Source organism: Rhincodon typus, chromosome 11, assembly GCF_021869965.1.
Source record: "Rhincodon typus isolate 14 chromosome 11, sRhiTyp1.1, whole genome shotgun sequence".
In the NCBI taxonomy this organism is placed as follows: domain Eukaryota; kingdom Metazoa; phylum Chordata; class Chondrichthyes; order Orectolobiformes; family Rhincodontidae; genus Rhincodon; species Rhincodon typus.
Genome location: NC_063342.1, coordinates 21,619,502 through 21,643,086, shown reverse-complemented (window position 1 = coordinate 21,643,086; position 23,585 = coordinate 21,619,502). Strand labels below are relative to the sequence as shown.

The window sequence follows — 23,585 nt, the reverse complement described above, 5'->3', positions numbered from 1 at the left end:
AATATTTGGCCTACAGTCAATCAGTTCCCATAACAGATTACCTCAGATTAATGAGTCAACAAATAAAAATAGCATGAATTCAAACCCACTTTGTATTTTCCCACATTTCATGGAGAATACTATTTCATCATTTTGTAAATTACCACAGCATCTTTGTTGATATTCAGTTAATATTGCATCACCACTTTTTATCAGTTAAAAGCATTAATTTGCTTTTGAACCTGACAGCATTACTACAGGGTAAGAATTAGGACCCAATTTAGTTTCAGCCCATCCATGGGATTGCAGTGATTCTTGTCCAGAAAGGCCAGAATGAAACATCTCAAACATCTCTCCTTGTCTGTACCTTTCCTTGATAGTGCATCTTCTACCGACAAGAATGATAAGTCAGTGTTCTACTAATCCTCTTTCCACTGAGTCTAGAGTAGAATGATTGAGCTGGGGTTGGTGACAAAAATTGAGACACAGAAGAAGTTGCAAGGTCATAGTGCATCCCCTGATCAGTCTGTCTCTAAATAAGAGCTCTATGTTCTTGTGCTGGATTTCCAAGTACAGTTTTTTTTAATGCAGGCATTGACTCGTTTACAGCTACAGAATATTGAGGAAGGAATTTATTTATGCAGTGCTGTTGTACAGATTTGGCAACTCAGTGGAGGTAGGCAGTGCTCAGTAAAGAATGTCATTCAGATAGTGCCCTATGAAATGGCTATAAGACTGATTAATGGTGCTATAGGAATGAATTTCTCTTCTGTTAAGTTCTTATGTGGTAAGAGTGCTGATGAGAAAATATCCGATCTAGACAGATGTAGAAGAGCTTTGAGCGCAGAATGAGTAAGAGTGGGAGGCTGGTATCACTTGTATCCAATGAATCCCTGAAAAGTACAAAATTATGGGGAGATTGGCAGTAATTTCTTTGAAGTAGATGTTTACTGTTTCTCACTATTGTAGCTAGATAAACTTCCTGATAAATTGTGATGTGCTTCAAAATGCTGAGATTTTTATTCAATTCTTATTGAAACCAAGTTGGGGGAGTTCCTGCTGCTGGGGTAGAAGTACAATATCTGTTCTGGAAATCTGACTTTTTCTGGAAACCTTTAGTACTGGGCTTTTTTCTGTGAGTTTCTGAAATATGAAACTTGGGAACCACACTTGTGCTCGTTTTGTGTAGAATTCACCTCACACAGGGAATTCCTTTATTACAGATTTTATCTGTGTGAATTTGTGGTGTAGGTAGGGGATGTTTCCATGAGAATGGAAGTGGGTTGCCAGGGCTGGATTAATTGAAGATTGACATTAGAGTGATGGAGTCAGAGACTGAAGCAAGAAATGGAAATGATCAACGAATGAAATGGGCAAGTCCCAGGCAGAAATGTGGAGGGAAATGTTCCTTGACTATAGGTAGGGTTTTTGGGTGTGTGCATCCCCGAAAAGTGATGTCCAGCTAGGGCACCATTATCACTCTGGCCAAAAATCTGGATTTCACAGGATTGGCTTTGAAGACAAGTGACGAATCCCTATGAGGCTGTAAAACTTCTGTATAATAGTTAGATACTGTTTGAACCTTTAGTTCAACCAGTTCAGCCTGTCAGCAACTCAGCAGGGTCACAGGGGTTTGTGCAAACATGGAAGAGCTTCTTCAGCGAAACGGACAAGCTGAGGAGGCTTCGATCAATTACACTGAAGAGCTCCAGATATGGTCATGCAAGAGGTTCGAATCACTTCTGCGAGAATGTACTATCACTGTTTGAGACTTGTCTAGCACTTCATTCACCTACAGCTGTATTACCTTCCTGGCAGCATGTACCAGGCTTTAGCGGCAGATTATGCAGCTTCACTTATCGGGGGCAGGAGGAGCAGCAGCATGAGCACCAGGGGCAGGACCAGAAGCAGTATTAGCTACTTTCTTCTCAGGTACATGTGCCTCAAGGGGGGAAAGGGGATGGACAGGGGTCCTACTGGACTGGGAGGAAGACCCCCAAACACAGGCTCTACAGGCAGAGGATCAGTCCACTCGACATGTCTGAGTATAGCTCAGCATCTGTTGGCAGATCACTGCTGACACCTGCAGCCTCTTAGAAACAGACCTCCTTCCCAGTGGGGCTTGTGCACTTGCATTGTCTGTGGTCAATAAGATGCCTGTCATTGTCTCTGTCACGCACAACATGGGATATCCTGCTCTTCTGAGCCAAGTGAAAACAGGGCGTTGTGAAAATTCTTGACAGCTTGTGTGATTTGACGAAGTTGGCTGTGAGACATGGAAGGCAATAGGACGAGAGGAAAGGTGAATGCTGAGTGAGGTAAAATGTGAGGTTCCAACAAAGAGTGGGCCTGCATGGGGTATTGTTCTGAGGGAGTGTTGTGCAGTAGATACTGTGGAACATCTGAGTGTGGGGCCTGAAACCAGAAGTTGCAACGCCACTCACAAACCATGCAGCCCTGGCACCCTGGATCCTTTTGCTGCACAGTTTCCACGTTCAAGGGACTGTATATCTGCTACTCACTTCCTTTGACTAATTCCATCCCTGTCTGCTCGGTTGGTGAAGCTGTCCTCTTCCTCCCACCTCTTGCAGAGCCCACTTTGCTGCAGCCCCTTAGGTGCCACACCAGGACCTCGAGGTACGAATGAGGAAGCTGGGAGTTGGGGGAGGGTGCAGCTTTCCCAAGTCTCCACTCCATACCTGTGGTTGCTGAAGCCTCAAAAACCCAAATTCAGGTGAGCGATTGTAATCCCCCAGCATGGTCCCTTTAATTAAAATCCTACCATTGACAGATGCAGCGTATCATCCCTCTCATTCCCAGGAATGTCCAGATGCTAATACTGTGATCAATTAACATAGCCATTTGGCAAGTGATAAATTTGGGAAAACACTTCCCGTGTACTGTAATGGGTGGGAATTTGCTGTAAGCAGCACAAAGCAATGGTTCTTACTGCTGACCTCGGGGAAAAGCTGTCTGCAAAAATGTTGCAATCTCTGTGAAACGGAGTTCCCCCTTCCAAATGGTAATTGAAGTCTGGAGCCAAGCCAAGGGGATCGCCAGGCATCCAGCAGTAGTGAAGTCAGTACTCAGGGAATGCAGCCTATCACTTTGTGTAATCTTTTAGAATAGAAATTAGGAAGTTCAAAGCACTGAATATCCTTTACTTTTACTATCTTATTGATAGTATAGAACTTGAGTATTGCTGATAAAAAGATACATTCTTTTGAAACGTTCTGTCTTGTACTCATCGGGACATTTTGCAAGAGTACAAATTCAGGGAGGTAGTGGCTCTTAGGCTGAGTGGTAATGTTGCTACCTTTAGGCTAGAAGGCACAAATTGAAGTCTGAACTGCACCAAAGATGTCTCCCAACATGGCTGAACAAGTTGCTTAAAAAATCTACAAATTCAGGAATGGCTGATCCAACATTTATACTGTATGAGTGGAGAGTGCTGATTGATACTAAACATATCCTGTTGGTGGAGGTTTGCCATGGGGAAGGCACCCATTAATGTTGATTGTTGGTAAATAGCGCAACTTTATTTAAATTGTAAGCTAGGCAGTTTGACTCTGATTTGTCAGACCAGTGTCCTGAGGAAAAAGTAGCAAATGGCTACCACTTGTTTTGTTGAGCTGAAACAGACACAATGCATACACATATTCTTTCTGTCTGCAAAGATCAGGAATCTCTGTATTAGTCTATGTAGCTTCCAGAGCACGCAAGTGCAGCACACTCAAACCCTAGTGGCAATCCTAATTGGTTGTCAGTGTCATTCCTTGTGCATTCAGGATTATGCAACAAATGTTGCCCAATTACAGAATCACATCCACCTTTCAGCACTGTATTCTGAGATTTGGAAGTAAAATCACTGACAGTAAGTTCTGGATTTTTGCATTACTTTGTACGTGTGTGAACTCTTGAATTTGTTGTTAGTTTCAGTAGAGGAAAGTGACACTTTCACTATCAATACCACTATAGACACCAGGCCTATGAGTACACCCTACAAGATAGCAGCATTTCACAAATGTTTTCTCAACAGCGCCTTCCAAAGTTGTGACCTCTACTCTCCAGGAAGACCGTGTTGCTGCAGACTCATGGTAACACCAATGCATGCAATTTTCCCTCCAGCTCAGACATCAAACTGACATGGAACTGTATCGCCATTCCTTCATTATCACTGGATCAAAGTCCTGGAAGTCTCTTCTGAACAGTAATGTGGATCGATATAAACGGATTGCAATGGTTCATGAAGATAGCTCACCTTACCACCATTTGCTCAAGGCTGATTAGGGATGGATAATAAATGTGGGCTAGACAGTAGAGCCCCACATTCTATGAATCAAAGAAATAAAAATATGTTGAAATTCTGGTTTGCAGAATTCTGCATTTGGGGATAGAAACCTTTTCCATCTGTCAGAGTTCTGCCTGTGCTGTAACTCTTTTTTTTACAAGAAAATGCATCTTGTGGGCTTTCCAGTTTAAGTTGAAGAATCACCACACGATGCTGATTGTGTGTCTATGAATATTGACATCTTTGGAAACATTCAGCCTCTTTTTGAGTGACCAGTATTGCAACATTTAACAGCTTTGCTGATGACAATTTTCACAACCATTTCTGTGTTTTGATTCAAAGTCAGGAGACATGTCCATGAGTGTCTGTGATAAGAAAAGATAACCTGTGTTGGTGCATCCCAGTGAAAAGTGACAAAAGAATAAAAATAACATGAAAATAGCTGAATATGGGGGTGAGAAAAATAAGAGGAAAACAAAACTGAGGCTTCCAAAGTGTGTGTGGGGGGGTGGGGTGGTGGAGGGTGAGAGAAATTAGATTGAAGCTTCTAAATTCAGTGATCACGCTTAGCCTTGAGTTTCAATCCAGAGCCGGGGACTCAGAATCATGGATAATTTCCAGATCCTGAGCCCGCAGTATCTGTGTTGCCTATGCAGCACCACTGTCAAACATAAATGCCCAAGTTACGCCAGAGATGAGGTAGGCACTCACTTAGTAAACGTCAAATGCTACCAGGGGAATGGGAGCTGCCTGTAGAGCAGCAAAGGCAGATGGCAGTGAAGGTGGGACTTGCAGAAAGAGGGAGGCAGCACCTCGAAGGGGCAGTAGCCTCACTGTACCCTAGAAATGAATCTGCAAAATGGCCATTTCAAGAGAATGCACCTCCGTCAGGAGTAATATCCCATCAGGACTCAAAATACCGACATGTACCAGATGTTCTGGAACACTGATGTACCATCTTGAAGAGCTGCTTGTGAAGCATACCCACTCCACCTCTAACACCTACAAGCAATTGAAAATCTGGCTTAAGCATTGCAGGATGAGGGATCTTAAGCATTGAGAAGCACCACCAAGCAAAGTTTGATGATATTACAAACCTTGTGTAAACTCTACCTAGTGAAAGCATTGATCAGATACATTCTACATTCTGCTGATACTCTAATCTGCCATTTTTCACACTTAGAGATTTCATGCTATTACCACAACCTTGCTGAACTCGCTGAAATGTTCCTGAAGTTTGTGGTGAATTTGATAGAACAATACAAGAGCCAAATGCTTGGGGAGGGGGCAGGGGGTGTGTAGGTGGCGGGGATGTATACAAGTGAAGAGTCACAAGAGGTGCGGGGTAAATATGATCCCAAGGTCCTGTTTGCAAATCATTTTTAATCTTATGGTTAACCTTTATTAAATGCCTTCTGTTGTCTGTATACCTGATTTCAGACTCTTGTTCTGCCTTTCCCTGTTTTGTTTATTCTTTCAGAGCAACTAATTTGACCTCCAACTTCTACCCCAATGAAGAATTATACTCAAAATGATAACCTCTGTTGAATTTACTTTCAGATACTAATGGACTTGTATTTCTAGTATTTTCTGTTTTTCAAAATGTCCAACGTTATTTTAGTTTTCATTTCAACACTCATTTGGCTAATATTTTAAAATAGCTGCTTATTGAAAATGCTGATGTGATCTCTTTCTATTTATATCCGTATCTCTGACATCTTCTCCCTCTGTCCACACCTCTCCTAAGTTTTAGGTATTGTCATACCCTGTGTAACAGCAGTGGCTATACTGCAGAGAGTAATTTATTGTGGAGTTTTAGGGATGCCTTGGAGAGTGATAGTGACAGTTAATATATAATTTCTCTCACTATTGCTTCTCTGCCTTTTCATCCACCTACAGATTTCTTACTCTTTATATTTCTATCGTGCTTTTGTTACTGGTGCTTTCCTTTTTTTCAAATGTTATCTTTTGCTAAATTTTTCCTTATTCCTGGCATATTTTCCCTTGGTTATTTGTTTCTACATTATTTAGACACTTAGATGCTTTGCTCAGTATTAATTTAAGGTTACATTTTGGAAGATTATTTATCTTCAATTGGTTGTGTTCTCGTCTCTAAGACAGAAGATTGCAGTTTCAAACCTATTCAAGAAATGTGAGTACAGAAAGTCTAAGCTGACACTTGCATGCAGTGTTACAGGAGTGCTACAGTATCAGATGTGCTGCCATTGGGATGAGACATGAGGGTCCATCTACTCTCTCTGTTGGACATTAGAGAAAAACAAGGTAGCTTTCATTGTTCTACCAGCTCTCCTGGTCAATATTTATTCGTCAAGCAACATCTAAAGAAAGATTATTGTATGTGCTCATCTTATTGTCATTTGTGGACCTTTGCTGAGTACAAATTGACATTCATGTTTCCCACAGTACAACAACAACTGCACTTCACAAGTAATTGATCAGCTGGGACATCCTGAGGTTGCTATATGACTGCAAATTTCCTTTACCTGGTTGATGAATCAGTGCAATGAAGGCTAGATGCGGATGAGAAGTGCAAGAACAAAAGGGAGAATTAAAAGAACTTTTGCATCATGAGATATTAGAACACAAAATCGTACTGAGGACATTGTGGCTATTGAGACAGGTTACTACTATGCCTTTTAAAATGGCGTTATGTGAGATTATAAAGGGAAAGGTCTAAAAGGATGTGACATGAGGGCATTAGAATTGCTACATTGTATTTACAGTGCAGGAAGAGGCCATTTAACCCACTAAGTCCTTGTCAATCTTTGTTCTCTACACAAGCTTTTTTCTGCCCATCCTCATCTAACATCAATGCCTTGCTAGGCATTTCTCCTTCATGTATTTTTCTGGCCCTCCGTTTGATATATATTATTCAATTCACCTCATAATAAAGGTAATAGCAGTAGCAGAGCCACATGGATGATGAGTCCTGTACTTGTTCCTTTGCTATCACTTCTGCCATGAATTCTGCTCCAATATGTTTATGTTGTCTCAGACCTTCCACCCTCTGCAGACACTACATGACAGAGCGAATGTTTATCATGTGATGTTTAGAATGTTGATAGCTTTTATGCCAAAACTAATACATGTAGCAATAGACGCTGTCAGCATAATGTGTCTTCGTGATTCAAAAATGTTTTTCTTTGCAAGGAATATTACCTGCATGTTTTTAATAATCTTTTTCTGTGACCTTGCTCGATCAGATCAAATCAGGTTCAGGTCTCTGAGAAAGCATTTTGGACTAAGTAGCAAATTCAAAGCTGTCATCTGTGTTTAAAATAACATGAACTTGGTTTCACACAAATGCATTAACCTCTGTTTTACCAATATTGTATGGCATTTCAAATTAAAAACATACTTAAAGTTTTAGAGAAACCTCAGGCCAAGGATTAAGAATACAGTCAAAAGAGAAAGTAAAGCTTCATGAAATTGAATCCTGTAATAGGATCTGATAGCCAAGACCTATGTGTCCGTCATGCTGTAAACTTACTATAAAAATCCTATATTTGCAATCATATTTCTATCATTACAGAAATTAGTTCACTTTTTGTAAATCCACATTTACTACTGACTTTTCCTAACTGGAATATGTTCCCAAATGACTTCAGCCTCTGATACCTCAGCCAAGTGTTTATTATTCACCGAGATAGCAAGAACTGCAGATGCTGGAGTCAGAGATAACACAGTGTGGAGCTGGATGAACACAGCAGGCCAGGCAGCATCAGAGGAGCAGGAAAGCTGACATTTCGCGTCGGGACCCTTCTTCAGAAAAAAATTGTCTTCCAGCTCCACACTTTGTTATCTCTGTTTATTATTCACCTATGAGTTTGACCAGTGAGCGTCAGAATCGAACAGGTTAACTGCAGTCTCTCCTCGGACCCAGCTTTACCACAAGACCCACAATTATTGACTGCTTTTGATGGGCCTACTTAATGGGTCCATTTAATGCTTAATCAAATGCTGATAAATGTGTATAATGAAGAACACAAATTTTATACTGTACACAAAATGACAAAATATTGTGAAACATTGAAGTGGAAACATTCAGAGTCTTCCAAAAGCCTGTTGTCTAGTCTAGATTGGAAGGGAACTAGATTTCTTTTAGAAGTTGTGTGAATTGACTCACTGGAGTATTCATGTTACAGTGGTTCAAATCTCACTATTTAATTCTGAAATTTATTGAGCAACCTCCTCCAAAATTGGATTGTCCGCCTCAGAGCCAGTTGGGAAATAACTTGCCATTTTTATTTGTTTGAAATATAGTGAAGGGAACAAGTAACCTGCTCTTTACGAATGAATATCCACGCTGATATCCATGTTCACTCATCTCAATTGTTTGCCATTCTCATAGTTAAGACCATGCTGGTCAAAAGGACTTTGAATCTGAACGTGGATGTTAACAATCTCAAATTTGTAGTCATCCGTGCAAGTTGATGACATCTTGGAAGCTGCTCCTCCAAACCTTTGGGGGTCACTCAGCTGCCTTTGCCTACATCTAGGCAACACAACGTTTGCTTCCACTGACAACCTTGAAGCCAATTTACAGCCAATTAAATAATTTTGCGGTGATGTCACTTTTCTAATGTAGAGGAACTTGGCACGCAAATGGAGTTCAGCAAGGCCCGATAAACTGCAAGATACATGACCAAATGAGCTGTTTGAGGGAAGTTGTCGAGGATTAAACATTGGCAAGGACATCAAGGGAGCACTTCTGTTGCTGTTTGTAAAGTGCAATGAAATCTTTTGTGGCAGCGTCTCCTTCTGCCCTCTGAACCAAAAGGCAGCTCATCTGACTACTCAAATGCCCTCTTGTACTGTACTGCAGTGTCAGCCAGGATTATATACTCAAATATCTGGAGTGGAGCTGGAATCTAGACCTTTCTGACTCAAAGATGTGAGTGCTACCACAGATCAAAGATTGACACCTACTAGTGGTCCTTGTTCTGATGTTCCATGGTGGGGAAGCACCCTGTAAATTTTCTGCGCACCAATTGAAGAATTATGTCAGTTTGAACCACGGAGAAAATACTGTCACATAACTCAACAGCTGTGAGTTTTTTCGTTAAAAATGCATGTTCCTAACTTTTGATCCTACTGGAAGAAACTGGAAAAAACACAAGTCGTGAGCAGACTAATCGTCTTCTCCAGGGAGCCTGATTACTCAACAGCCGCTGAACCATGGCTTATGTTGTATTTTGACAATGGAACAGGGCAAGAAGGGACACACCAAAGCGAACTCTGCCAGAATGGGAATTGTACCTTACATTGTTGGCATTCATCTGAATCATTAAATTTCCCACCAGCCAACTGAGCTAACCAGTTTCTGACTGGTCTAATATTCATATCTAAATAGTTTCCTGTATAGAGAGTCATTTGTGTTAAGACATTTTGGTACTGAGAGAACTCAATTGGGAAATCCTAATGCCTAACCACAAGAATGTATATTTCCACATAAAGACCAAAAGGACTGCGGATGCTGTGAATCAGGAACAAAAACAGAAGTTGCTGGAAAAGCTAAGCAGGTCTGGCAACATCTGTGAAGAAAAAAATCAGAGTTAATATTTCGGGTCCGGTGACCCTTCCTCAGAACTGACCCTTCCTAAGAACAGAAGTGAGGAAGAGTCACCGAAACGTTAACTCTGATTTTGTTTCTTCACAAATGCTGCCAGACCTGCTGAGCTTTTCCAGCAACTTCTGTTTTTGTTGTTGTTGTTGTTGTTGTAGTAGTATATTCTCACACTCAGTTAGCCTGAATTTCACTGTTGAGTTGGGACAATGTCAGCAAACCAATTGGTTCTGCAAACCCAACGGAGGGAAAAGTACCCCAGATGATCTACATTTCGATACAGGGGAGTGGATGTTAACTGGAGTCCTTCCAGCTGCTCCAGCAAGCGTTTGGAGGCAACCATAGGGGCTACCTATCCCCCATGGATCTTAGCCACCATGTTATTGTAGTGCCAACTCATGCCAACCTATGTCTTCCACCCCACTACCCTTTGCCTCTTCACTCTCTGTGCCAACTCACTCAATATCCATCATGGACAGACCACAGGAGCTATTCTAGGTTGAAATAAATTAAAGTTCTAAGTGTCTATTGATTAATTCACTGTTCAAAAGTAATGTTCTCCTTGATTTAATTCCTATTTACCACATTTAAGTTCCTGCAGCAACTTAATTTTTTTTTCAAAACAGGCATTTATGTACATAGCTCCACCACAAAAACTTTGTTAATGCCAGTGGAACTGTCAATTAAAATGTGAATTGACAGACGTCACACCCATGATAATGATAGATTGTGAAATCAATAATGCAGAACAAATTTTCTCCTGATAGCCGTCAGATTTATGCCAATATATAGAGTGAAATAGCAAAAATTATTTTTATTTTATACCTCAAGACCTATTTCTTTATGTAATTAGAGGCCAATTATTTATCCACTTTTCACACACCTTTATGTCTACTTTTAACAATCCCCGAAGTCACTTGACCTTTCCAGATGGTGTCTATGAATATATCCAAAAGCTTACCCTAGTTTTCGAAATAACCCTGGCAGCTTTCGACTTTCTGGTAATGTAAAGCCAACAAGTCATCTTATAGACATCCTTCTAGTAAAAACTGGATTTCTTTGAAGGCACCTGCACTTTAATCTGTGTAACTGCCTCCATGCACCGCAAATGTACAAAGTTCAACCTGCCCCCATTCCCCTCCTGATGATGTTGAGTGCCACATTCAGGAGTGAGACTTCCAGAGTTGGGTGTTTGATGCAGTTTTGGCTAAGTAAGAGATCCTCTCCATCATTATGAGTATTTGGACAATAGTGTAGAGTAGATAGCTCCACCCCCCAGCTCATTCTCAGAATAGTCCTCTAGCGAAGGAACAGTCTTGATCATGTCAGTATTTAGTACGATTTAAACAAAGACAGCCGTCTATGTTGTGTAGTTTAATTTGCAAAGTGTACAAATTTCACGTAACCTAAAAGTAACCTTTAATAATAAAAACCAATAACCTTTCCACTGGAAATCTTTTTTTGATGTTCACATGCCAAAATGGATTTGAATTTCACTGAATTCGTATCTTCAAGTGTCGTCTTTGAGGAAATGAGGAATGATTTTAAGCCTGAGGTGTCAGTGAGACTTCCTATTGCCTATGTTAATATGTAAAATTACCACTGACTCTAGAAATAACTCCACAGAGGCTGGTCTCGCATCACTTAATCACCCTTTAGTTACACTTGGAGAGTCCTTGACACCGACCCACCTTCCTCAAAACCAGCCCTCAGAGTGAACAGGATGGCTGTCACTCCTGTTCTCATCTGTCAGCCGGGGCTCCCTGATTGTGATCCAATCAGGGAACCCATATGCTATGAGGTCCACCAGGCTGACTTCATTACAGTCACTACAGATCTAAACAAAGGGAATTATACCTAGTCAGAAAGTTATGTTTGCAAGTTAGTTGAAACCATATCTAGCTTTCTTTCCCTTTTTTATATAAAAATAATTTCTTCATGATTAAACTTATTTTAATGTCATTATTTCTGTTCCTACAGTGTTCGGACAGATCCCAGAACCAGAAAACCTGCGAATTGATTTTGTCGATTCAAAACGTATCCTCAAATGGGATCCTGTATTTTATCGAGGTAATTTAGTGACATACTCCATTCAAAGGTAAGACATCATGCTTTAACTTAGAACAGAAAAAATAGGATATTACATTGTCTATATCCTGATTATTCACTTCCCAATTACCCAGGAATAATTTTCATAGAACATGCCCTTGTATGATATGAAGCCACATTGCAGAGCATGCTAACACTTATGTCTTTATGATGTAAATCAATGTCACAGCTCCCAAAAATTTAAATTATGGCTTTCATTCCATACTTAAGATATTGATGTACCCTAAGTGCAAGTGATTAATTTGTAGATACTTAATCATCAGTTTCCATAACCCATCATGGGTTTAGGTCGGTTATGTTTAGTAAGGAAGATTCCACTTGAAAGTCTTTAGTAATAAAAGGCACTTCAAAACAGTTTCACAGACAAGAAATTTAAATAATTTTCCTAAGCTGATCCCTGCGCTGTTCTTAATGTATGCTGCATGTTCAGTCCTGAAATATTGTCTAAAAATAATTTACCATTTGCAGTTCTACATGTATAATGACTTTATATCCAAATTTCCTTTTGAAAATGCACTGTTAAATACATTTCCTCTCCTTTCATTTAACAGTGATGATTAATTTACAGAGGGGTGTCAAAGAGGAGAAGTATCAGGCCAGTCATTATATTGTGTATACAACTATACAGTGACACACTGTTAAGGAATGAGTTCCAGGATTATTTCAAGGAAGTGATTTAGCTAATAAAGTGCAAATGCTTAGCTGCAGGAACTTATAACTTTACTTTTGAACAGTGAATTAATCAATAGACACTAAGAACTTTAATTTATTTCAACCTAGAATAGCTCCTGTGTTCTGTCCACGATGCAGCTATTGACAGAACATTGAGGATGTGTAGGTGTAAAAAGTTCATTAATATTTGACCAATTCCAAGAAAAATAATGCATCATTTCATTCTGTACTGTTTACATAGTATTTGGTAAGTTTAGAAAGTAAGTCATTGTGAAGTAGGACCTGCAGACCTATGAAGTAACATCTCATAAAGAGAAATCCGGTCAAGCACATGTTAGGAATAAGTAGGCAATGTGGACCTTAAGAAACTGATCAAGAGCACTATTATTGCAAAAGATACGGTTCAGGTCATCTTGCCCCCATTTGAATAATTTTGTATACAGGGTAAAAGATATCAGTGTAGCTTTTCTCATACATGTTTCAGGGATGATTATCTTGGAGTCTGGAGTCGTATTGTTTTTGGTAAAATGGAGTCCAAGTCTAGTTACTGTGAGAATATGAGAATATGCCTTATTAAGCTGCTGTAGTTAAGAAGAACATAGAACAGTACAGCACAGTACAGGCCCTTCGGCCCACGATGTTGTGCCGACCTATTATCCTACTCTAAGATTCAGGGATGTGTAGATTAGGTGGGTTATAGGGGTATGGGTCTGGATGGGATGCTCCAAGGGTCGGTGTGGACTTGTTGGGCCGAAGGGCCTGTTTTCACACTGTAGAGATTCTATGAATCAAATTACCCTGCATACACTACATTTTACTATCATCCATGTGCCTATCCAAGAGTCACTTAAATGTAGTTCTGGTGCTAATCCTCCTCCCCACCTCCGGCCTGCCCCCACCCCTCCCAATAGTGTCAGGTAGTGTATTCTGACCAGTGATAATGATGGATCCATTGATTTTGTCAAATCAGAGGGGATCTTCAAATGGGATTTCTGTATTTTTTCAAGGTGATTTAGTGACATACTGTGTTCAAAGGTAAGATGCTGCACTTTAACTTAGAACAGAGAAATAGGAAACGACATTGCCTATATCCTGATTATGTCTAATTTGGAATGCTCAGTGACTCGAAGGTGCGAAATGTTCTAATGAATTTACCGTTCATGTCCTTCTTGGTGGAATAGATAAATGGGATAAATGTTTAAGTGATTAGAATCAGAAAGAGTATAAGAAACCCCCAATTATATTAAATTTTCTATGTGTTTGCTTTATGGAATCAGCTGACCGACTTGTTACTCATTTACTTTTAACAGGTTTCTCTTTCTGTCCAATTCCAACACAAGATATGGATCAAAAATCAAATTCTCGGATGTAATATATTTGATTAACATGGTACTCTCTAAACTACAAGTTCATATGGTTTGGTCCTAAATTTATTGGCAATGCAGTCATAATGGGAGAGGGACAAAACAAGAGCAAGAAGTCCTGCAGTGCTATAAATCAGATGAGATCTGGGAATATTAGGTCTATTCCCAGAAGGAAATCTATAATTAGTAGGACCTGAGGCAGGAAGAATGCATGTCTGTCCCATACATTAGCTCTGTCTGCACATAAAGACAGGGCTGGCAAACATGTCCTCAGTCTCATGGCTCCTTTCCAGCCTGTGCTCTGGACACTGACAGGAAACCAGAGCCCACACGTTTTAAGGGTTCAGATGTGATTCATTGGGGTATCCAAACCAGGCACAGGACGTAGAAGACCTCAAAATTGTCTCTGCTTTGTTTTCCTTTTTCATGTATACTCAGCATGTAAGCAACACTAGGGCAAGACTATTTAATATACATCCCTATTTACCCTGAGAGTTTGATTTTGAGTATCCTCCTTAAATTATTGTAGTATTTGTGATGCTGGTCCCGCAATGTCTCTTTAAAAACTCCAATAATTAGCTGGTGGCTTTTCAATAAACAAGGGAACATGACTTTTAAAAGATTGGGAGTTGGGAGAGCAAGAGAACAAAATATTGAATGCCTACGGTGCAGGAAGTGTCCATTTAGCCCATCGATTCTGCACTGACCCTCCAAAGAACATACCACCCAGAACCCCTCTCCCCCACACCCCCTGCCCCACCACACACACACACACCCGGTATTTCCCATGGCTAACCCACCCAGCCTGTACATCCCTGGACACTGCAGAGCAATTTAGCATGGCCAATTCAATCAAACCTACACACCTTTGTGGGAGGCGTGGGAGGAAACCGGAGCACCCAGAGGAAACCCACAAGGAAGAATGTGCAAACTCCACACAGACAGTACCCAAGGCTGAAATTGAACCTGGGTCCCTGGTACTGTAAGGCAGCAGTGCTAATGTGGAAGCAAACAAGAAGTGAGGCGTTCAGTGGGAGCTTTAAAGAAAAATAGGGATTGTTCTGTTGAACAAAATGGTGAACAGTGTTCTTAGAGAGGGTGAGGTGTGAGTGAATATGGAGTGGCTCTTTCATAGAGTACAAAGCAGTGGCTTCATACAGAATGGGCCTTTCAAAATGAACAAGGAGTGGAATTTTCAAAGAACATTGGTGCTGTCAGACAGAAGAGAGAAGTTACATCAGTGATGGGAGTTGGCAGGAGTCTTGTATGGGATTTTCCATTCTTACTTCCCAGATTTGTTCATCACATAAGTTTGTGGCTTGTGTAGGTTATTTGTAGAACATCATTTGACCCAGTGAGATGAGATTACCCAGCAAATACACGACTTCTGACTGTAAACCTCCCACCTGGTTCTCTCCCTTATTGGCAGCCATTCAGGTTTTCATCACACTTGGCTAAAGTCATGGGGAAGCTTGTACTTTTTCCAAAAAAGCTTAGCTTTGCTCCGTCTTATTAGCCTGGATGCAGGCAGAAGGAATCATTGAAAAAAAGTAGAAATGCAATATGAAATTAATATGGAATAGAGGAGCAGTAGTAGGCCATTCAGCGCTTCAAGCCTGCTCCATCATTTGATATGATCATGTCTGATGATCCAACTCAGCTCAACATTGCTGCTTTGTCCCTGCTTTGATCTCTTTAATCCTAAGACTATATCTATCTCTTCCTTGAAAATCTTCAGTGTTTTGGCCTCAACAGCTTCTAGGGGAAGAGAATTCCACAGGCTCATCACTTTCTTGGTGAAGAAATTTCTTCCTTTCTCCATCCTTAAAAGCCTACTCCTTATCCTTAGACTATAACCTCTGGTTCTGGACTCTCCAGTCATCAAACCTGAAGAAGGGTAACACCTGAAATGTTGACTGCTCCTTTCCTCCGGATGCTGCCTGGCCTGCTGTGTTCTTCCAGCCTCCTGTTTGTCTACCTTGGATTGCAGCATCTGCAGTTTTTTTTTGTCTCTAGTCAGGAATATACTTCTTGCATCTGCCCTATCTAATCCTGTTGGCATTTTATAGGTTTCTATGAAATACCCCCTTATTCTTTTAAACTGTAGTGACTTTAGCCCTAATAGATACAATCTTTCCCTGCATGTAAGTACCATCATCCCAGGAATCAGTCTGGTAAGTTTTCTTTGCATTCCCTTTATAGCCAGAACATCGTTCCTCAGATAGGGAGACCTAAATCGTACATAATACTTCAGGTGTGGCCTTACCAATGCCCTGTATAGTTGCAGTAAGATATTCCTGCTCCTGTACTCAAATCCTCTCCCTATGAAAGCCAACATTACATTTGCCTTCTTCACTGCCTGCTGCACCTGAATGCTTACTTTCAGCGACCGGTGTACAAAGACACCCAGGTCTCATCGTACCTCCCCCTTCCCCAATTTATTGCCATTCAGAAGATAATCTGCTGCCTGTTCTTGCTATCAAAGTGGATAACCTCACATTTATCCACATTATACTGCATCTGCCATGTATTTGCCCATACACTTAATATGTTCGAATCACACTGTAGCTTCTCTGCATCCTCATCGCAGCATACCCTCCATCCAGTTTTGTGTCTGCAAACTTGGAGATATGCCATGTTGTTTCCTCATCTAAATCATGAATATATATTGTGGATAGCTGGGGCCCGAGCGGTCATCCCTGTGATATCCCAGAAAACCAACTGTTTATTTCTGTTGTTAGTTTCCTGTCTGCTAATCAGTTCTCAATCCATTTTAGTGCCCAGACCCATGCACTTTAATTTTGCATGCTAATCTCTTACGTGGGTCCTTACCAAAAGCCTTTTGGAAATCCAAATAAACCACATTGACTGGCTCCCCTTCTTCCACTTTATTCATTCCTAGGTACTCTGTAACCATGGAGGCTAATGGAATTTTACAACATGAAGGGCACCTGAGCTCACTGCATTCTGTTAAGGCAGCAATTAGATTGTTCCTCTTTTCCTCAAACCTGTATAATTATCTGCTTTGCAAACATTTACCCATTTCCTTTTGAAAAACTACTTTGGATTCTACTTTCATCAATATTTCCTAATAACCCTCCGTAGGTATAAAAAAAAGCCTAAAATTATGGTTATGGTGAAGTCATTAGAAAGTTATGTTTGTCAGTTACCAATTCACTGATCATCGGAAATAGCTTTTCCCACCACTCAGTTTTAGATAATTTCCACTCACCATGTTCAATGGTGTTGAGCTTCTGGAGCAGGTAGGACATGAAGCCAAGCCTCTTAGCTTCGAGGTAGGGACAGTAAAACTGCACCACAAGAGCACCACCACCACCACCAACTTATTTTATGGAAAACAGCAAATGATAATATTGAACGTCTGTAGCAGAACTCTTAAAGTTCCCTGCTGTATTGAAAGGAGCGCTACCTTCACTAGGCTATATCAGTATAGAATCTGATCCTGGTGTTTTTTCTCCATCTTCCACATAGCCTTGATTCCCAGCCCATAGTAGGGCACCCAAAACTAATCCCTAAATAATTTTACCTTCTGTTTGGCACAAATTGATATGCTGTTCACTTGGGTCAATGTCTTTGTTGTTGCAACCAACTTTTTCTAGAACATTCGAAAGCCATGACAATCGAAGTTGGCTGGATGTGCAGAACTGCATGCTGACCACTGAAACAAGATGTAAATTGTTGAATGATATCAATGTGGCTTGCAACCTAAGAGTGAGAGCAGAACATGGAAATGAAAGATCAAACTGGGTTGAAGCAGGTAAGAGATAAACTTCCATTAGTAACTTTTTCTAAGTTGTTTCTGGACTAGTTCTGCTTTTCACACACCGAAGCTTCAGATTGAACACTAGGAATTTCTCTGCTGTTTCAGAACATTATTGAATTGGATTTGTGTTACTGTGTCGTAGAGACTGTAAAGGGTCCATAAGGACTGTTGTGATATAGTGGTAGTGTCCTTATTTCTGAGCCAGGAGGCCTAAAGTCAATCCCACCTGTTCCAGATGAATGTGACAACATCTCTGAACAGGTGGATTTGAAAATATCTGTAAAGGCCTCAGGTTCAGTTCTTGACTTCTACTACTTCGAGTTGAGAGAACCCTAATGAAGAAGGCCCATGTTCAGCCAGAAGGATGCCTGTTTGTGGATGCAGTGTTTTGCCTTCTGTGTTAGAATATATGAAATTACATACGATGAAAAGACATTGAATCAAGTAGCAGACCATTGTCAGCAACCATGGAACTGTACATCAGTAACTATTACAGAGTTGCTTTGAATATACAGCACAAGTATTTAGTGGTAATGCTGATATTTGTGCTTCAGTTGAGCTCTCTTCCATCTTTCTTAATCTATGTCTAATGACATAAACCTGTATTCCATTCTCCCTCCTACACTGGTCGAGCTTCTCTTTGAAAGCATCTGTACTGTTTGCTTCAACAACACCCTATGGTGGTGAGGTTAGATTGTCACTAGTTTCTGGCTAAACAGCTTTTTCTGAATTTCCCATTTACTTTCAGATGATTTTTTGAATGGGGTAGCCCAGTGGCTCAGTGGTTAGCACTACTGCCTCACAGTGCCAGGACCTGGGTTGGATTCCAGCCTCGGGTGACTGTACAAACTCCACACAGACATTCTCCCTGTGCCTGCATGGGTTTGCACTGGTTTCCTCCCACAGTCGAAAGATGTGCCGATTAAGTGGATTGGCCATGCTTAATTGCCCTGTAGTGTCCAGGGATGTGCAGGCTGGTTGGATTAGCCATGGGAAATGCAGTATTACAGGGATAGTGTAGGGGGTTGGGTTTGGTGGAATAATCTTTGGAGGGTACGTGTGGATTCAATGGGCCAAATTCTACGGCTACCTTATATTGACAGCCTGTAGTTTTACTTGTCCCCAGAAGTGGAAAGATTCTCTCTGTGTATCTTCTATTAAAACTTTTCACAATTTTAAGGAATCTATTGACTCTCAGGGCAGAATATTATAGGGGTCTCCAGAGTAAGTTGGACCTGTACTCATTGGAGTTTAGAGGAATGAGGGGTGACCTAAATGAAACATACAGTGATAATGAGGGTACGTGACAGGGTAGATTGTGTTTCCCCTTGTGGTTCAGTCCAGAACCAGCAGGCATAAACTCAGAATTGGGAGCCGCCCACTGAAGATAGAGTTAAGGAGGAGTTTCTTCTTTCAGAGAATAGTGAATATGTGGAAGTTTTTACTGTGGAGGGCTGTTGAAGTGGGGTCATTAAATATATTCAAGGCTGAGATAGACAGATTTTTAAACAGTAAGGGAATCAAGGGTGATAGGGACAAGGCAGGAAAGTGGAGTTGAAGGTTATCAGATCAGCCATGATCTCATTGAATGCTAGGGTAAACCTGATGGGTTGGAATGGCCTGTTTCTGCTGCAACATCTCAGAGGTCTATAATGAGCCAGTACCATCTACATGCACACTAACCCTACTTATCATTGAACCCCACCCAACTGTTGTGCCTTATAACTGCCCAAGGAGTGATACTGTTGGATGGAACAACACAGCTAGAACCTACGCAGAGACTTGTACAACCAGATAACAGTGAAAAAACAAACTTTTATCAACAGGACAAATGATTTATGTTACTATCAGGCCTGTCTCCCACCTGTCCTCATCCTCTCCCTGCCACTGTGCCTCACTACACTTCCGTGGTGCGCAGGTGGGGTGGAGGGGCACTTGCTCCGTAGTGGATCCCTTTGACACTAGCGGTTTGCTAGGATGATGCTGGGAGCATTTAGCCCGGCACGGGCGAGGGTTTTCCTATGAAAGGCAAGTTAACCCTTCTTGACCTGATCTTCCAAGTGTTGGAAAGGACAGGCAGGGACAGGTGCAGTGTCCTGAAGGGAATGCATGGTTCCTCCTCTGGCTGGGTGCTTCCTGGCACTGCCCTCTCTCCATGTAAGAACAGGGCACCTGGACTCAGGTTAAGGCTCCCCAGCTCCACACTTACCCTGCCCTCCTTCCTGACCACCCATACCTGGGAGTGATGAAGTATATAAGCCATGACTCTCCAACATCCCATTTGGGAGCTGGGGCCATTACTCCTGCCTCTGAGCAATGATAGCTAGTGCATCCTGTAAGACAGGCTGCTACTGCTGCTCCGTTCGCATTTGCATGAAGACCCTGATTGCTGAGACCATAGAGTGCTGCCCTGCCAACAGCTGAACAGGTGCCTGGTCTCTAACACTCCTCTGACTGTCAGTATCCTAGGGCATTTTCTGCAGGACAATTAGTGTGAGGTTCTATGCAGCATTCGAGCCCACACCCATTTCCCTGTCAGAGTTGGTGGAGCAGGTGGGGTACAGAAAACTCCCTTGTCAAAGCTTCCATCTGGCCTTGGCCTTGCAGAACTCGTGAATGTGTCCTCTGGGAGAGACAGGCATTCTGGCAATGTACCAGGACGCTAGCTGCACCTGTAAGATGCAAGAGCCAGAAAGCGTCACAGCATCTGGTTACATGGTGCCCAATACATGACCTGACTGCCTGGTAAATGCCCGTGTTTCATTTCAATGATGAGTGGTACTTACCCAGCTGCTGGGACATTGATATCTCTGCATTCCCGCAGGAGGAGACCTCAAAAGAGACATCCTCGTCCTCCCCTGTGAGAGCAAGTATATTGCCCTCATATTTCATTCACTCATGTCTTTAGGGAAGGAAATCTGCTATCCTTAGCTTGTCTGAATTTGAATCCAGACCCACAGTAATATAGCTGACTCTTAACTGCTTCCTGGAATGGCCTAGCAAGTCACTTAGTTCAAGGGCAATTTGGGACCAGCAACAAATTCTGGCCTGGCCAGTAATGCAGACATCCCATGAAAGAATAAAAAGAATCTGAGTTATGTGCCCATCCTTAGTTTCAATTTAATAATGTCCCCTTTACTTTTTCGCACTTCTTCTCAGTATTTACTGTTGCCCCCAATCTAGTGTCATAGAAATTATGTCTTTAATTTAAAAAACCGAAATTGTGAACACCAATAGCCCCAGCACTGATTCTCGTACGACTTCACTTTTGCTCTCTGATCAGCTTCCTGATTTCTGCTCTCTACTTCTTGTCTTGAAGCCAGCCAGCTATCCATTTTACAGCTTGTCCCTTAACCCTGCTTTATTTGTCAATCTATTATGTGGCATCTTATCAAAAGTGTTTTGGAAATCTAAATAAATTACATTTACCACATTACCCTTTCTAGCTCACACTCAAGTTTTCAAAGGATCCAATAAGGTTGGACAAGCAAAAATTTCCTTTTGAAATCCATGAGGATTATATATTTAGGTCCAGATGTTACTCTTATTTTCTTTTTTATTGAGGAATCTGTTAATTTTCCTACCACTGATTTTAAGTTGTCTGGCCTAGAGTTCCCTGGACATTTATTATTCCCCATCCTACATATGGTGCTTTAGCAAGAGATCTCTGCAATCTGCCTTTTTCAAATGATCAATTACAGTAATTAGTAACTGTATGTCACTTAGTAGGTTGAAGAATAGATGGTGCTAGGAAGACATGAGGAGACTACCTGTCCATGTTTAGCTTCCTCTGAAAGTATTTATTCCTTCCAGTTAAAGAGCTGAGAATGTTTTTTTATAATTGAAGGAAAATGTCAGTTCTCCTTGTTAAGGTCATTAATAATTAGCCTGTATGCTATTCAGCAGTTCCAGTCAGATTGGAAAATGAAAGACAGCCCATCAGCTGAAAGCAATCATTGGCATCAATGTGGCAGAGTCCCTCATTTTTGTTACAGGGTTTTCAAAGTTTACAGCCTCTCACAGGCAACACTGTGTGTCCATAGATAATGTGGCCAGTTTTCCTCGAGCTACTTTTAAAAAGTTATTTCTGTGAAAGTTTTCAGTGCTAGTGATGAATATGCTTTTGATTGCAATTGTGTATGATACCCTGTATGATACCCTGTATGCCCTGAACTGCTGTATGTTTAACTGTGACTTGCTCCTGTTGCTCACGCTGTAGCTCTGCTGGCTAGGCGCTACAGTGGATTTGAAAACTTGGCTGAATTTTAGACTGCCACGCTGGTGAGTTTGGGGACATGATGTAGGCAGGAGCTGCTAAATCCAGTGGATAGCTTTCCTGAAGACTACCCACCCACTTGTGTCCCTGTACAAGTTTACAAGGGAGGAGTGATGTCAAACAGCCTGCCCATCAAGGGGCCTGTTGAGCCCCTTATTTGGTGACTCGTTCCCGCTTAAAGGCCTTATTGCACTGTCACAGCAATTTAAATGCTACTGGAGAGGCTCAGCCTGAGCGGTCAACCCTTGCAGGTTTCTCTGTGTGGGCTAGTCCTGGGGAGGGGCCCTTCTTAATGGGAAGCTGGCAGCCATCAAAGGGATGCTCACCACCCAAGCTGTAACCTCCTCCATTCCCCTTTGTTCCTCCTCTGCCTTTCTTTCCAGTGCCCTCACCAGACTTGCTACGCAGGTCTTCAGGGAGAGCCCTGACCTGCCTGCTGGGCTGGGTCCAGCACAGCACAGCCCCTCCCGTTCTTGTTGCAAGACCAGTAATGACCACTGCTCCCTGTGACATTGCCGATACTGGATAACTACCAGCTTTCAGAGGGGAGCCGTTCTGTTCCTGAGAACCCCCTCTCCTTGTTTAAACATGCAATCATGACAGGGCAGCTGTCATTTTATTGGTGATAGTAGGAACTGCTGATGCTGGAGTCTGAGATAACAAAGTGTGGAGCTGAATGAACACAGCAGGCCAAGCAGCATCAGAGGAGCAGGAAAGCTGACGTTTCGGGTCTGACCCCTTCTGACCATTTCTGAAGAGGGGCCCAGACCCAAAAAGTCAACTTTCCTGCTCCTCTGATCCTGCCTGGCCTGCTGTGTTCATCCAGCTCCACACTTTGTTATGTCATTCTATTGGGCTGGGTTTACCTGTCATTTTTAGCCAGTGATAATGGGGGGTGGAGGGTATACATGAAAGGTACAGGTGCAGACTACAGCATTGTAAAATCTAGCTAAAATCGAACTGATGAGGACCTTTCCTTTGGCTATGGGTCTACAGAGGGTGTGTGAGATGGAATCTTGATTTTAGAGAAAATGCAGAAAGATTTACAAGACGGGTTCCAGTTTGTGAGACTTGAGCTTGACGCCTAGATTGGAGAACCTGGGGCTGTACTATTTAGAGATGACTGGACTGAGAGAGGATTTGCCCGAGATATTCAAAATCATGAGAGATTTGGGCAGTAGTTGGAGAAAGATTATTCCCATTGAGAGAAAGGTTGAGAACCAGACAGCACCAATTCAAGATAATTGGCAAAACAACCAAAGGTGAGACAAGGAGAAAACTCTTTCTGCGGCGGGTGATTAGGATCTAGAACGCACTGTCTGAATGGGCAGTGGAAGCAGATTCATTCCTGCATTCCAAATGAGAATTTTATAAACACATGAGGGAAAGTTAAATTGCAGGGCTATGGGGAAATGTCAGGGAAGTGGAGCTAACTAAATTGCTCTTGCATAGAGCTGGCATGCACTTGGCCTCCTTTTGTACTGAAGCCATTAATATCTAACCCACTTGCTCATAGAGCCATA

General features: G+C 41.7%; 1 protein-coding gene across 1 annotated transcript in view; it reads left to right on the top strand.

Annotated features, from left to right (window-relative positions):
• The window catches only part of LOC109913468 (interleukin-10 receptor subunit beta-like), a 51,182-nt gene that overhangs the window by 11,969 nt on the left and 15,628 nt on the right, over nucleotides 1–23,585 (top strand). The window contains exons 2-3 of the mRNA XM_048603126.1: nucleotides 11,838–11,955; nucleotides 17,623–17,780. Coding sequence (XP_048459083.1) covers nucleotides 11,838–11,955; nucleotides 17,623–17,780 — 276 coding nt within the window. The remainder of the gene's footprint in view (nucleotides 1–11,837; nucleotides 11,956–17,622; nucleotides 17,781–23,585) is intronic.